The following is a 15,543-nucleotide window of genomic DNA, read 5'->3' as shown; positions in this document are numbered from 1 at the left end:
GTGGCATTGACTGCTCAGTAAGGTCCACACGTTGCGAGCAAGCAGGGACGCTTAGATTAGAGTCTCGTTATTACGGTCCTAAAGATGCAATGAAGCTTCGGTATCAGCAGTTCAGTGGTCAGACGGAGCTAATGCTGAATTGAGTAAATAGGGAGGGTGTAGCGCAGCTCGGTCAGTGGAATCTGTCGCAGTGGCTACATGTGGAGCTTGTTGGACTTGTGTTGCAAGTATCTTTCAGTGGTATAGTATAACCAGGATGCTTTCTGGTCTTCTCTAACTTCTGTGTTCTATGCTTCCTTTAATTTGGCGTTTGTCCTGCGTTAGCCAGGTACAGTGTGCTTCCTGTTTTAGCAGCTGTTAAATACGGTACATTACTCTTTCTCACTATGCTTTGTGCCTTAGGACTGTTACACCGTCACACCGCCTCTTCTAACAGCGAACCTCCCTGCAGGTGTTTGGAAATGGCTCCCTGTGCAGTCACTCTCACAGTCAAGGTGGACACCTGCAAAGTGCGTCCTCCTTATGAGTGACTCTTTCAACAAGTCCTGGACCTTTTTCACTCATTACTACATGGCATGCTAAAGCTGCAGCTAGAAAGTTAAAAGTGCACACGGGTGCAAGCCGCAGCTCACTGGTGGGTGACCCCAGTGTGACTTTGGTAGCCCGCAACAGATTTTATCCAGGTTGATGTCGTCTATATTCTGCCCCGTCTGCTCCCTCTGTGAATAATTGGTTAAAGTAACTAGGCTTTGTAACTAGTAACAATCTGATCACTTCACAGTCCGACTAGGCTCAAGTAGAAAAAAAGCAAGTTGAACCATTGGTAAGTCACATGGGAGACGTCCAGCCACTTCTGGCTTTCTGTAGGTCTTTATTGCAAGGGGAAAAGCAAAACTAAATGTCCACAAATTTAATTTACACAATGTTGAAATCTGTTTTGCCGATATTGGATTCGTCGCTCGGAGCTGTTCGTGTAGTGATCTAAGAGGCTGGCTGACAGAAGTGTAATGCTACCAGACGCTTTTGAGGGGGGCAGTGCCCCAAGAAAAAACAAGCATTTACAATGCAATAGGTCTGGCAATACTGAAAGCTTGAGCTCTTGGCATTGCATTATAATGTGCAACGCCAATAGGTAAAACTTTTATTAATGCGAGACCTATTGCATTGCAAATGCTTGTTTGTTTTGTATTCATTAAATGTATTGCCAAACAATATCATGCAAGCTGATGTTTCTTCTTTTACACAGTTCATAGTTAACCCAACGAAATGTAATACATTAGAAGGTTAGAATATGGTCACTGCCTATGGGAAAGGAGGTTTATGAATCAAAGATCTCATATTCAGAACATCTGTAACAACCTTCATAAAAAAAAAAAGTTTGCAAACTTCACATTATTTTGTGGGAAAGGAAGAAGCTGAACTAGCTCTCAGACAAATGCTGTCGACTGATTGGATCTGAAGAGGAGATACATGCTACACATTTACAACTTTCTTTTTGCCTTTTTATATAAGTGCGTGTTCCTAGTGTAGATTCAAAACATCCACTTTCTCCCCCATTCCCCCTGCCTGACGGCAGTGGCTAACGCTTCTCATCTGGATACATTACTATTGATACTTAATTAAAAATACACCTTGCTACTGCAACTGTATGCATATTTGCCGGATTGCTGAAATTCTATTGAGTTTCATGAACAACTCCATAAGGGAGGTTATGCTGCTTTTATTGAATTTTGAGCTTCATGCTCTTTTTATCTCACTCTTTTTCATTTAAACTTGAACTCTTCATGAGTTTTGCTGACTCATTCTGGTCTTTAGAATAGGGTATTTTTCCACTATGGAACATGCTTGATGCATTATTTGAGCGTTTGTCCTAAGCATACTTTTGATGATATTTTTGTAAACGTACTTGTAGCTGCTGTTTACTTATCGGTAGGAGGATGAGCCTCTCTGTCCCTCTATCTACCCCTCTACTTTAAACGTTACTGGCATTTATTGTGCGCACAGCTGCTCCAGCAAAGGAGCATCCCGGCGCCTGACAAGGTAGCCACATAACACAACTAAAAGAATGGACATGAAGAAGGAAGAAGACTATGGGAACAGAAAAGTCTTAACAACCCTGCGAAATGAGAGCAGGTCGACGAGGGTCCGAATTTCAAATGGAAGGGCATTCCACAAGGCAGCAGCACGCACGCGAAAAGAGCGTCCCCCAGCTCGACTACGTTTAAAACGTGGAACTGCTGCCAATTCGCGGTCTGAAGAACGTAGAGAGCGGCCAGGAATATAAGGACACAGGAGATTCTGAAGAATCTGAGCAGAGGAACCTTTAAGAATCTTAAAGGACATGCAGAGCACTTTAAAGTGGATCCTCTGCCTGATTGGTAACCAATGGAGGGTACGCAGGGTGTTGGAAACAGAACAGAACCTAGGAAGGCCTACGACTGCTCTGGCCGCTGCATTTTGCACTCGTTGGAGACGGGTAAGCTCGGCCTGATTTATCCCTATAAAAAGGGAGCTGGCATAATCAAGCCGAGACAACACCGTCGCCTGTACCACGAGTTGTCGGGTCGAGGCATCAAAAAATTTGAGTGCAGGTCTCAGATTGCGCAGGATGCCAAAGCAGCAGGCCGCAGTCCGTTTAGTGTGGCATACAAAGCTAAGAGTGGGATCCAGCCACACCCCAAGATTTTTTATCTCCAGCACCGGAGTAGGGGTGGGGCCCAGCTCAGGAGGCCACCATGTATCGCCCCATAGTTCCGTCTGTTTGCCAAAGACCACAATTTCTGTCTTTTTGGCATTAAGTTGGAGACAGTTGGACGTCATCCAACTGGCCACCGCCCGTAGTCCGTCCCGAAATCTTGGGGCCTCCACCCCAGAATCCCCGCTGATCGTGACCGCTAGCAGAGTATCGTCAGCGTATGACACCATGGTCATACCGCACTGCTTTACAACCTCAGCCAGCGGCCTCACGTAAAGATTGAACAACGTGGGACTCAGCGAGGATCCCTGCGGAACCCCAAGCGTCAGGGGATGGAATATGGACTGATAGGGCGGGACAGCCACGCAGAAAGAACGGTCCGCCAGGAACGAGCGGAACCACTGTAATGCGATACCAGTCACACCTGCTTCCTCGAGGCGCTGCAGGAGGATCCCATGCGAGACGGTGTCGAAGGCGGCGCTCAGATCTAATAAAACAAGCGCCGCCGTTTGACCCGCATCGAGCACCGCCCGCAAGTGCTCTACCATGAATAAGAGGGCTGTCTCCGTGCTGTGGCCAGCTCGGAATCCATTCTGTGTATCATCCAGAACGTTAATGCCCGAGAGATGGTCTGAGAGGGCGACGTTAACATGCGCCTCTGCGACTTTGGCCGGCCACGGGAGAAGCGATATCGGACGATAGTTCTCCAATTTGCTGGTATCAAGGGATGGCTTCTTCAATATGGGCATTACTACTGCCTGCTTCCACTTCAAAGGCACCTGGCCTGAAGTGAACGAGATGTTAATCAGATCGCAGACTGGCAGGAGATTAGAGGGCGTCAAATCTCTAAACACTGCTGGCTTAAGCGGATCTGCCGGCGACCCCGACTTGACTTGAAGGGCCAATGTCTTAAAGATTTCCGGTGTAAGGCAGGGAAAAGAATCTAAAACAACCTGCCTGGGAAGACGATGCAGGCCATCACCGGTAGGTATGGCCGTGGGAAAGGCTCTGTAGATGGTATGAACCTTCTCCAGAAAAAAGGCCGCCAGCGTTTCACAGTGTGCGTTAGAGCCAATGACATCCACCGAGGCCTTTTTTGCCACAAGGTCCTTGAGAGCTTTAAAAATGGTTTTTGATGGATTCAGACTGTTGCGAAATTCGAGGGCATAAAATGCAGCACGGGCTCTGCAGACTGCGCGATGATAGGACTTGACGGTAGCCAAATAAATGGCTTTTTTGCTGATGTCATAGGTTTTCCGCCAGAATCTCTCTGCGCGTCTGCAAGAGCTTTTCAACGCACGCAGTGAACCATCATACCAAGGACTTGGGTCACGCGATCCGCACTTGCTCGCAGTCATTGGAATAAGAGAATCGAGGGCTCTGGTAACCCATTCGCAGAAACGGTCATACCCAGATTCCACGTTCTCCACTGGGCCCAAGGGGTCCTCGGAAAGAAGACGGTGGAGGTCTTCCAGTTTTAATTTACTCCAACGACGTCTGAGTAGGACGCGCGTCGTGGGCTTAAAAGGAGACTCAGGTAATGGACACTGGATAGTCACCAACGAGTGATCCGTCCAGGACATGGGAAGAGGGGAAGCCACCCTTGCCTCTGCTAGGTTTGAAAAAAAGGGGTCCAGGATATGTCCACCAACATGGGTGCAATCTGAAACCAATTGACGCAGTTGAAGGGCCTCAAGATCAGCCATAATGCTACTCACTGCAGGCAGAGCCAAGGTGTCAAAATGGAGATTCAAGTCTCCTAGAATAGAGAAATTGGCACAACCTACTGCCAGCGAGCTAACGGCATCAGGGAGAGCCTCCCTAAATGCCACATCACTGCCCGTGGGTGATAAATAAGCAGACCTGAAAAAGTAAAATGAGGTGAGACAGAAACCTTAAACAAGGCACTTTCACAACCCGCAATTTTTTTAACTCTCCAATCGCAAGGGTAGCAGGATTTAACAGCAAGCGCTATACCTCCACCCCTAGAAGCGCGATTGAGCGTATAGGCCGAGTACCCAGGTGGAAAGGCCAAATTAAGAACTGCCGTGTCCGTTTCCTGTAGCCAGGTCTCTGTCAGACAAAAAATGTCAGGTGGCTCATTTCCAGTAAGGTCGGCTATATCCTGGTAGTGTTTAACCAACGACCTCACGTTCAGGTTCCAGATGGTAAGGTACTGCGGGAGATGTTTACTACCAAAGGCTGACTTCTCTCCAACACAGCCCGATAAGGCAGGGGCTTCAAGCAACCACCTACCACATGCACACTGATGGGGGCCACACAAGGGATTCACACGGGTCCTGTCGCATGGCGGTAAACGCCGACTAATGGACACAAGGACATCCCTAGAATAACTAAGCATCGTGTACCATCTGCCGTCAGACAGAGTCCCAACCCGACCAACGCGACCGAGCGCGGACGGGCGCAGACGGGCAGGACTCTGGCACGACTCCGGCTAAGCGAAGGCGCCACCGCTGCGCTAGGCGAGGAGCTTTAAATAGGTGTCCCTCAGTAGCTCCTGCGCACCAGAGCGCTCGCCAGTAGTAGCCCCTGAACACACCATCACCAAACCACTCCAAGATGGCGGCCAAAACCAAAACGAACCCCACCCAGGAACCGGACCCGCTCAAGCGGCGGTGAAAGACCTATTATAGTGCAAGTAAAGGGGCGAGATAAAAGCAGGGGGTAAGAACCCAAAAATATACACAAATAGCAAACAGGGATTTTAAAACAGCTTTCAGCAATAAGAAGCGCGAAGCGCTCAAGCAGTGTAGCGCTACCTTGTAAACTTACATGAACTAAACAACTAATTTGAATAAAAAGTATATTACTAATCTCTTAATGAAAAATAAAGCTTTTAAAACTAATTCAAACTCTCGTCATTGACTGAACTTAGAAAATAAATTTGTGGTTTAACTTATGATGCATAGCTACCTCAAAACATGGTGGCAAAGGCCCGCCACCTGTATAGAGTATATTCAAAGCCAGCGCGGAATGGTGTATAACTAAGTTATGGTAAGAAAAGGGTTAAATCATTATTTTAAATTTTCTCCAACTCTGTACTATCACCCATCATTTTGCTAATGTGTGTTATTAGAAAGGCAGTGACAGTCTGCCCTATATTGTGTTCCCCTGCTTACATATAGTATGAAAAACTCTCACCTGATGCCTGTACAGGGACACGTAATCGTGAGAACATTCCTCGGTGTGTGGATTTGGCATCAGTCTGTAGTTCCTCAGGCAGGTGCGCCACTTCAAGGGACCTTCACCCACCTCTGCAGGCCTTCTCTGTTGTATCCGCACAGTCAGGAAGGCTGTGTAGTAATTCTTAAATTGGATCACTTGCAACTGCAAAACAAAACAGAAACAAGCTTTGAGGGCATTACTGTGACTGCAGCTGTCATTTAGGCTTGTCAGAAGCTTTTAATTATATCTCAGAGTAGACATACGTGGTCATGAGAGCATTTAAAAAAGCCAAACATTAATTCTCTCCTCTAGGGCACAAAACACAAGTGTTTTTTTCTACCAGCTAGGCGGTACACATGAAAAAATATATTTTGCAGCTGGCCTAATTCACTTACAGAATTTGTGTTAGCAAAACATTCTTCTGCAACTGAAATTTCATGCGAAAAGTTCATTCAATTACCAAATGAACATGCACAAAATGCCTAAGGAGTTTAGCTGATCCAAGTCAAGTTCACCCCCCTATAACAAACTAATGAGACAGGCTACTTTCCATCTGACAGACCAGGTGCAGGACCTGCGCAGGGGAATCCACACAGAAAGAAAGGTAATCATGTTTCCTGCTTTCACTGTATATCCAAGTACACCAATATTCATGCAAAGCATGAGTGTTAGTGCACAGCATTAAATAATAATAATACTAAACAACGTTTAGAAAATAAATGTTATTTATTTGCATTTATTAGTAGAGTTTTATATGAAGCAAACTTGAACCGAAGGCAACAGAGCACTTAACAAAAATGTGGACAGTAGTAGTTATAGGTTTAGAGATTGAGGTAGACATGGAGGCCAAACATTGGCAGTACATGAGTGGAACATAAGACGGCATGATTATTAGTTGCTGGCATACTTTTTGAGGTAGAACCAGTACATGAAACAAAATGTATGGAGACATTAGGATCATTATATGATACATTTTTGAGGTAGATACGGCACATAAATCTATGAATACCGTTTAGCAGTCCATAGTTATATCGGTATGGTGTTAGACAGGGAATAAGTAGAAATATATAAGACAAATAACAATGGGCTACAATCTGTAGTCAAATGAAAGGATAGTCTAAAAGCAGATCCAGCCTGCAGATATACGTATGGTTTTAACAACGCATATTTAGCAGAACATATTGGGGTCGACACACAAACACAAAGACTGAGTGCATGCGAAGTATAAGAAGGCATTAGGATCAATAGCCGATACTTTTTTTAGGTAGATATGGAACATTAAATATAAATCGAGTTAATTAGCAGTGCATAGATACATTTACATGGTATTACATGGGGAATAGGTGAGCGTACCTAGGGCCAAAAAAGAATAATGGGATGCTGCGTGCAGTCAAGTGGATGGGCGAGATAGCTCAGGGGAAGCAAGTGGTGAGCCCCACTGGAGGCACGGGGAGAGTGGAGCATAAGAGTTTTCCCCAGGATTATGGTGCTTGCCTAGATCTTAGCTTAGTGCGTGGCAGAGCTGGCCAGCTATAGGGGGTGAGTTTAGATATTTGTTGAGGAGAAGAAGTTCCAATTTCGACTTGAAGTGGAAGAAGGATTGATTGCAGCATAAGTCTTGAGGCAGAGCGTTCCAGATTCTGGGGGCATTTCCTGAGAAAGGGCAGGATCGGGATTTTTCTTTCTTGAATTTTGGCGGGATCAGGAGAAGGCTGTTTGAGCTTCAAAGCGGACTCTTTTGACTGGCTTTAGGTAGTTTATTTGAGAGGTAGAGTGGTCTCTCTGTTTGTAGGGCCTTGTGTGATATGCAAGCAATTTTGAATTTAGCTCTTGCTTCCATTAGAAGCCAGCTGAGCTGTTTGAGAGTGGGGGTAATGTGGTCATGGCACCTCTCCTGATATTAGCCTGGCTGCTGCTTGGAGTGTTGTTTTCAGAGGGGCTAGGTATGCTTTTGGGGTGACTGTGAACGCAGCGTTGCCATAGTCCAACTTGGGGAGGACAAGGGCTCGAACCACAGTCCTTAGGTCATCACTAGGTATGAAGGGTTTTATTTTTTTATGTGCATCAGAGTGTAGTAGGCACTTTGAGGAGAGGTGTTAATAAAATCCTTCATGCTGAAGTGTCTGTCGAGTGTGATTCCCAGGGATTTTACGGAGTCCAAGATGAACAGTTTGCAGTTCAGTGCTGTGAGGTTGTTGCACCAGTTTGCTATGGGAAAGGGTTTTTTCTTTGAGTTGGATGAGGAGGAGTTCCATTTTGCTGAGGTTGAGTTTGAGGTGATATCTGGCTAGAGTATTTTTTGGTGTTGGATGTCACTGACTGATTAGATTTTCATGTAGAGTTGGGTGTAATTCGCACAGAGGTGATAGACAATTCTAGCTTGCTTCAGGATCATTTCAAGAAGTTAAATAGTGCAGGAGACAGGGTTGACCCTAGTGGGACACCTAGTGAGACTGACGACACCTAAGTGGTTTCAGTGTTGAATTTGATTAGCTGCATGCGCATACTTAGAAAAGATGTGAACCACTTGAGGACAGTTCCATTGATGTCTACTCTCTTTGAGAGAGAGTGGTTAGGAGGATGTCGTGGTTGACAGTGTCGAAGCGAACAATAGGTCTAAGACATTATAAGGCCCTCTGGGATTTTTGGTAAAAGCTATTGTCCATAATTGTGGTGGTTAACTATTTCAGAAAGCGTGACAAGTATGGTTTTGTGAGATATTTGCATGCAAGTAAAGTGTTAGAATTTTGGGAAGGCTTTGCTTTTTTGAGGGCGAATGCAGAAAAATAACCAATATTGGGGTGAAGTTCTGCTCAGCATAGATGAAAAGCGTCTTGAAACTATTTGCAATTATGGAGAATCAAAAATCCTTATTTAACAAAACCCAGAATAGAATGGTTAGGACGGCCAGTCAAAAATAAAAGAGTGTTCGGTTGAAACTGAAGCAAAGTATGGAGTGCAATGACGCAGTAGTTGAAACTACCTAGGCCCACTGAAGTGTTGAGCATTCAAATGACAAGGGAGAGTCCAGGTAGCCCCGCAAGAGACTGCGACAGGAACACAACTAAGACGATGGTGGATAAACTCCAAGGGGGCAAATATGGCTTATGATGGGGAAGTGAGAAAGAAAGTGTGAACTGACCTATTGCAGTACAAGGGTTATTAAGATGTGAAGAAGTGTGTGGAAAAGATGGGAGGCAGGTAACTTGGCAAAAGAGAAGAAGCTAACGCATGTTGGTAAGGCAGAGAAAGCCGATGTCAGAGGCCAAATTTGAAGGACAACTTTTCTTGTTGTATAACCAATTAGAAAGTTGGATAGGATTTGTGAAAGTTTGAACAGAAAGCATGGGAGACAAGATGGGGGTTTAACAAGTGATATTCTGACATTACTTTAAGTAGTCCTTGATCTTGCACGATGAAAGACCATTCAGGCTTGAACAGAGGAAAGTGATCCTATAAAATCTTAACCACTGGAAAATAAGGGGGTATACTCCACTAAGGGACTTTTATGAATTTGTGGCTGTAACTGTAGTACTGGTAAATTGCACCAAGGGGCAAAACCTTTGTTTCCTAGTTGAAAAAGTTGCAAAAGAAGATCACTTATCTTTTGAATTCAATGTGGCCTTGAGGACTTTGTAACTCTGAGAAGGTTGATAAGCACGCTTTGAATAACTAATGATTATCTTGCTCAGGGACACATTACTTGTGACATGCATTTCTCAAGGACTGCATCGGTCAATAGTGAAAATTCTTGACTTCAAAGGAAAAATCAATTACCTTCTTGTGTAAGTCCCTACGAAGGACAATGTTCAGAGCCATGGAATACTGAGCCATTATTGACTCTTGCCACAGCATGCGCTGGATCTTTAATAATTTCAAGTTTCTGTAAAACTTTTTCTTTGGCTTTTGAAGTCCATATCTCCTTCATCCATCTCCACAGAAGCAACACCACTGCATTTCCCAGTGTCCACCACTACAAGACGTGGCAGAATGGTCTTTGCCAGCAACCACCTCTTCAGGAAGTGACATCACTTGTTTCCCACCCAAACTATCTGTAAATGAAGATGACAGACATGCAGACTTCATTCTCTATCATCCATCTCCATAGAAAGTGTCATATTTGGATTTCCCAGCATCCACTGCTACTGGAAATAGCAGCACTGCTTTGCCAATGTTCATCTCTTCAAAAAGTGACATAACTGAATTTACCAGCATTCACTGCTTCAGGAAGTGACATCACTGTGTTTCAAAAACATCCACCTATACAAGAAGAGACATCAGTGGCTTTTTGCCGAAATCATCTTTCATAGAATATTCTCCATAACCCACCTCTAAATAAAGTAACAACACTGCATTTCCCCAGCATCTATTTCTTCAGGAAGAGATATAGAGCCACATGTAAGCAAGTTTGAAATAGTGAGTTCCTAATGGCAATTTCCTGCAAATCGCTATTAGGAAATCTCTATTTCAAATGTATGAAACTCTTTTGAGTTTCATTTGCAATTCCAGTGGTTTTCATATAGACCAACCTCATGAAATACAATGAAGTAGGTCTCGGTTTGCAACCCATTAGGAATCGCTAAAATCAAGGGATGGTGGCCTGCTGGGGTCAGCTGACCACCATGTCTTGATTGTTTTTTAAATAAAACAATATTCTTTTTATGGAGGCACCCTGTTCTCCTTAAAGCAAAAAAAGATGCATTTCAAAACCAAATATGAAACGTTTAATTTTCATTTTTTAAGGGTAGGCAGTGGTGCATGGGGCTAATGGCAGCTTTAAAACAAGCATTTACAATGCAATGGTCTCGGCATTATTAAAGGTAGAGCTATTGGCATTGCTCATGACTTTTTTTTTAAATCATAAACAAATGGCATTGTCATTTACAATGCCAATAGCTTAATCGCTCGCAAATGCATGACCTATTGCCTTTACACCCACACAGAGCCACACATATACAGAGCCACCCACACAGAGCCACCCACACAGAGCCACCCGGAGTCATTATCACAGAGCCACCCACACACAAACAGAGCCACCCACATATAGAGCCACCTACAAAAAAAGCTATCCACACATAGAGCCACCTACAAAAAATAAATGGCATTGTCATTTACATTGCCAATAGCTTAATCGTTAAATAAATGGCATTGTCATTTACAATGCCAATAGCGTAATCGCTCGCAAATGCAGGACCTATTGCATTTACACCCACACAGAGCCACACACACAAAGCCACCCACACACACATACAGAGCCGCACACACAGAGCCTCCACACACACCCAACGCCCCCCCACACACACCCAGAGCCCCACACACACACCCAGAGCCCCACACACACACCCAGAGCCCCACACACACACCCACACACCCAGAGCCACACACACACCCACACACCAAGAGCCACACACACACCCACACACCCAGAGACACACACACCCACACACCCAGAGACACACACCCACACCCAGAGACACACACCCAGAGCCACACACACCCACCCAGAGCCCCACACACACACACCCAGAGCCCCACACACACACACCCAGAGCCCCACACACACACACCCAGAGCCCCACACACACACACACCCAGAGCCCCCCGCACACACCCAGAGCCCCCCGCACACACCCAGAGCCCACACACACACACCCAGAGCCCACACACACACACCCAGAGCCCACACACACACACCCAGAGCCCACACACACACCCAGAGCCCACACACACACCCAGAGCCCACACACACACCCAGAGCCCACACACACACCCAGAGCCCACACAAACACCCAGAGCCACACACACAGGAGAGCAAGCAGAGCGAGGGGGCAGGGGAGCAAGCACAGCCAGTGTGCAGGGGAGCAAGCTCAGCCAGGGGCAGGGGAGCAAGCACAGCCAGGGGGCAGGAGAGCCAGCACAGCGAACTTAAAGGAAGGCACGGATACACACACTTGATTACAGGTATTATCATTCTTTTAGCACAAAAAAGGTGGAGGTAAAGGGATCAGAAGGAAAAAGCGAAGGAAGAAGAGAAAAAATGGAGAGAGAGGAGGAGAGCGACAATGGGAGCAGGGAGAGTGGAGGAGGTAGACAAAAGGAGGTGAGAGGGAAAGAGATAATAAAAAGAATGGGTATGGTTGAGATTGGAGGAGAGATGGCCAAAAGCAGAAATGGAAGGGAAAATGCTACGTTCTAATCGAAAGAGGCCCACTTCACCTTTCACCCCAATTAGGCAGACAAGAACAGTTTCAAACATGGTAAATAATAAATTAGCAATAGAGCAACATGCAGGCATGCCAGGACACTACAAAACTTCTGTGAATTACAGTGATTTTTGTACCCGACCGGCACCCACTGTGACATCTGCCGATAGTGCGCTCTCTTTTGGAATTACATAATCACACACGCACAGGCTTCATTGCAGCACCCCACGACTCCCACTTACTTCTCAAAGCTGCAGGAGCTCGAGCCACCGCAGCATCACACAGCCTCCTCAGAGAGTCTTCTGGGCCAGGCCTAGACTCGGGTCACATGACTATAGTCATAGTGTCAAGAAGGGCGGTATTTCAGCGCTGGTTTTTAATTTTTAACAGGTCTGCGAATGGCGAGCCCCGCACCTCTTGAAGCCCTGTATAAACTACTACTGCAGCAGCCGTGCTTAGAAGCTTGTTTACACAGTCCCATTAGAAGACTAGCAGCCCTGCTTATGAGCTTGTTTACACAGTCCCGATAGAAGAGTAGCAGCCCTGCTTAGAATTATGTTTACACTGTCCCATTAGAAGAGAAGCAACCCTGCTTAGAATGTACTTTACATCGTCCATTAGAAGAGCAGCAGCCCTGTTTTGAGAAGTGCTTACGTGCGAAAGAGGGAAAGCAAATGCAATGAGAAGTGCGGCTGCTAGTATGCGAGGTCTGCTGAGAAGTGCTCGTGACAGTACACAGATCTGCTGAGAAATGCAGGAGCTAGCATACCAATGAAGCTGAGAAGTGCAGGTACTAGTATGCAAGACCTGCTGAGAAGTGATGGGTCTAGTGCAGCAGATCTGCTTAGAAGTGCAGGTGCGAAGCCTTTGACCGGAAGTGCCGGGCACTGAAAGCTTGGCAGTATCGGCCCTGCCACTCCCCCTCGATGGAATGAAGGGAACTGCGGGGGGTGAGCTGTAAAAGCTTCGCAACAAAAATTGTTTTTGTTCTTTTTTTCAAGACACAAGTTTGAGCGCAGAGATGGCCAGCAAGGCAACATCTAAAGTTGGAATGGAGAGCAGCTCTCCTTGCAGTTTGCCTTCCTTTGTGGGCTCAGCACAGCTTGCTTTCTGCTGTTCAGCCTGCATCAGGTTGCCCACATCTAGGGGTAAGTTTGGCACTGAGTGATGTCTTCTCCAGAGATGTCTGCGGGTGTAGCTGGGCATCAGTGTTTTAGGTGTGGGCAAGAAAACAGGGAAGACAACAAAGGTCATGTGCATTATTACTAACTGTAAAACAGCCATGGCCCGCTACCACAGAAAAGAGGTTCTAGGTGCACCCTACTAGAGCCACTGGGCACATGGAGTGGCAGCTGGATATTCTGGTTGGCACAACGACTGATGGGCACTGGGTGGGTCATTTATCACCTCTAGCACCACTTTCCGTGAATTCTTCATTGATAAACGATGCAATTTCTGCCCAGTCATGCTTCATATGGGTAGACATCAAACAGGTTGGGCAGAGGGAGATCAGTGCCAAATGCCAGGGCAGAGGAACAGGGAACCAGCATGCCCACATAACCAGGGGTCTATGAGGGGCAACCTCTCACCAGTGACTTCATGGGGCACATACGCCATTACACACACTCACTCTTCATGTTATCTATCCCCAACACGCCTATCCTATCTCACAACACTTTGTTTTTGGTTTTTGCAGTTTTATATAACGCGAACTCGACACGAAATTATTGGAGCGCTTTACACGAGCACCAGTTAAAATTACAGAAGGACACATTCAGCTTTTTGGTAGGCACGAGGAGATTAAGTGATTTGCTCAGAATCACAGAATGTTGAGCCGACGCCAAGACCTGAACCTGATTCCCCTGTCACAAAGTACTACAAACACCGAGTACAGGTTCAACAAATACAAATTCAAACTGAAAGTCAGCAAACTAATGACAATGTATTCTGAAGAGACATTGTCTTATTGGTTGTTGGGGCGGGGGGAGGGGGCGGGAAAAGCTGTGCAGCAGAAAATATACAAACAGGGATAGAATCACGCCTGCTTGTGTATGCGATTCCTTATATCGGGGGCTTCAAACAAACGGGCAGAATAGGGGCGCGAGGAGTCTGCTGAGGAGTCGTCGACGCTGTACATGGTGAAAGGAAATGCATACACGTATGTCGGTGTGTGCATAGTTCAGCCCTCCAGGGGCTGGAAATGGGACCCCGGCCTGTCACTCAACATCAATCATTCACCGAGCACTGCACAGGTGTGATGGGACCGCGGCCTCTTTCATACAACATCCGTTAATTCACTGAACACGGTACACGTCTGACGGAGTACAGCCTTTTACCTCCACGCCATCCATGTAGTCACTTAACACCGCAATCCACTCAGACATATACATGTGAGCATGTTCCACCTTTGCAGCGTACTTGAAGTAAACGTTGTGTCAGTGAATACGAATATCTACACTTCCATTAGCCCACACTGCACCATATGCATAAAAACATCTACAGATTACACGCCCTGTGCTGTTTCACACACTACACCTTTATACATTTACACCTAGAATGCTGATACGCACTGCAGCACTTGCACACATAGTACACGCTTAAACACAATGCACCCCCTCTTAGAAGCGCACATACCTCTGTTACTCAACCTGCACCCCTCGCATGTGCAGACCTACAGTGCCCGTGCACACAATATACCCCAGGACAGCTCGATCCCCATTACATAATCGTACCTGCACACTCCTTCACACCTGCACAATCCCTTACACAGTCACACCTATTCCATGCCCACACACCTTCGGACACATAGCAACCCCTTCACAATCACACACACAACTCCCTTAGACCAGGCACACAAATATGACACTTTTGCACACATGCGCTTCTTAAACGTGCATAGCAGCGCCCCACACACACTGGCCTCTCATGGCGCATAGCACGACACAATACACAACACAACCCTCTTACACATTAACATAGTAAACAGTCTACACACATATTTATAAATAACTATACAATACAGTAGAGTACAGTACAACAGGACACAGCGGGAGGACAACGGTGCTGTGTATACAATAAACTGCAAATCAGCCACGACCAGAGATGATGGACATGTTTGGGTACTCTCCACACCACCCGTGCATCACGCCACATAACATGCCGTATAATCGAGACTATAAACGTGTAATGTTACTGGCCGCAAACCCCCGCTCCCCACCACTGTAATGTCCACCGTACCTGGATGTGTGAGGGGACCTGCACACCTCCAGTCCTCTCTGACATGTCTACCATTTTGTCTCAAATACCCCGACCGAGGGGTTCCTAGCTTAACTAGGTGTAGCTGATGTGTCCATAGGAATAAATGTCCCACCGGCCTCAGGTTCCCTCCAAAGCAACCTTTCCCGAGCGGCCGCGCTTCCGAGGCACTGAACTAGCTGCCGCCTGTGTGCACGGGCACTA

The 15,543-nt window shown here is 46.2% G+C and overlaps 1 protein-coding gene across 2 annotated transcripts in view; it reads right to left on the bottom strand.

Moving 5' to 3' along the window:
• NICN1 (nicolin 1, tubulin polyglutamylase complex subunit) overlaps positions 1-15,543 on the bottom strand; it is a 145,607-nt gene that overhangs the window by 78,437 nt on the left and 51,627 nt on the right. For both annotated transcript variants that reach the window (XM_086938785.1, XM_086938786.1), the window contains one exon: positions 5,858-6,043. In XM_086938785.1, coding sequence (XP_086794911.1) covers positions 5,858-6,043 — 186 coding nt within the window. The remainder of the gene's footprint in view (positions 1-5,857; positions 6,044-15,543) is intronic.

Source organism: Lissotriton vulgaris, chromosome 9 (genome assembly GCF_964263255.1).
Source record: "Lissotriton vulgaris chromosome 9, aLisVul1.2, whole genome shotgun sequence".
NCBI lineage: Eukaryota > Metazoa > Chordata > Amphibia > Caudata > Salamandridae > Lissotriton > Lissotriton vulgaris.
Note: the sequence above shows the minus strand (reverse complement) of the source record. Positions and strands in the feature narration are given on the sequence as shown.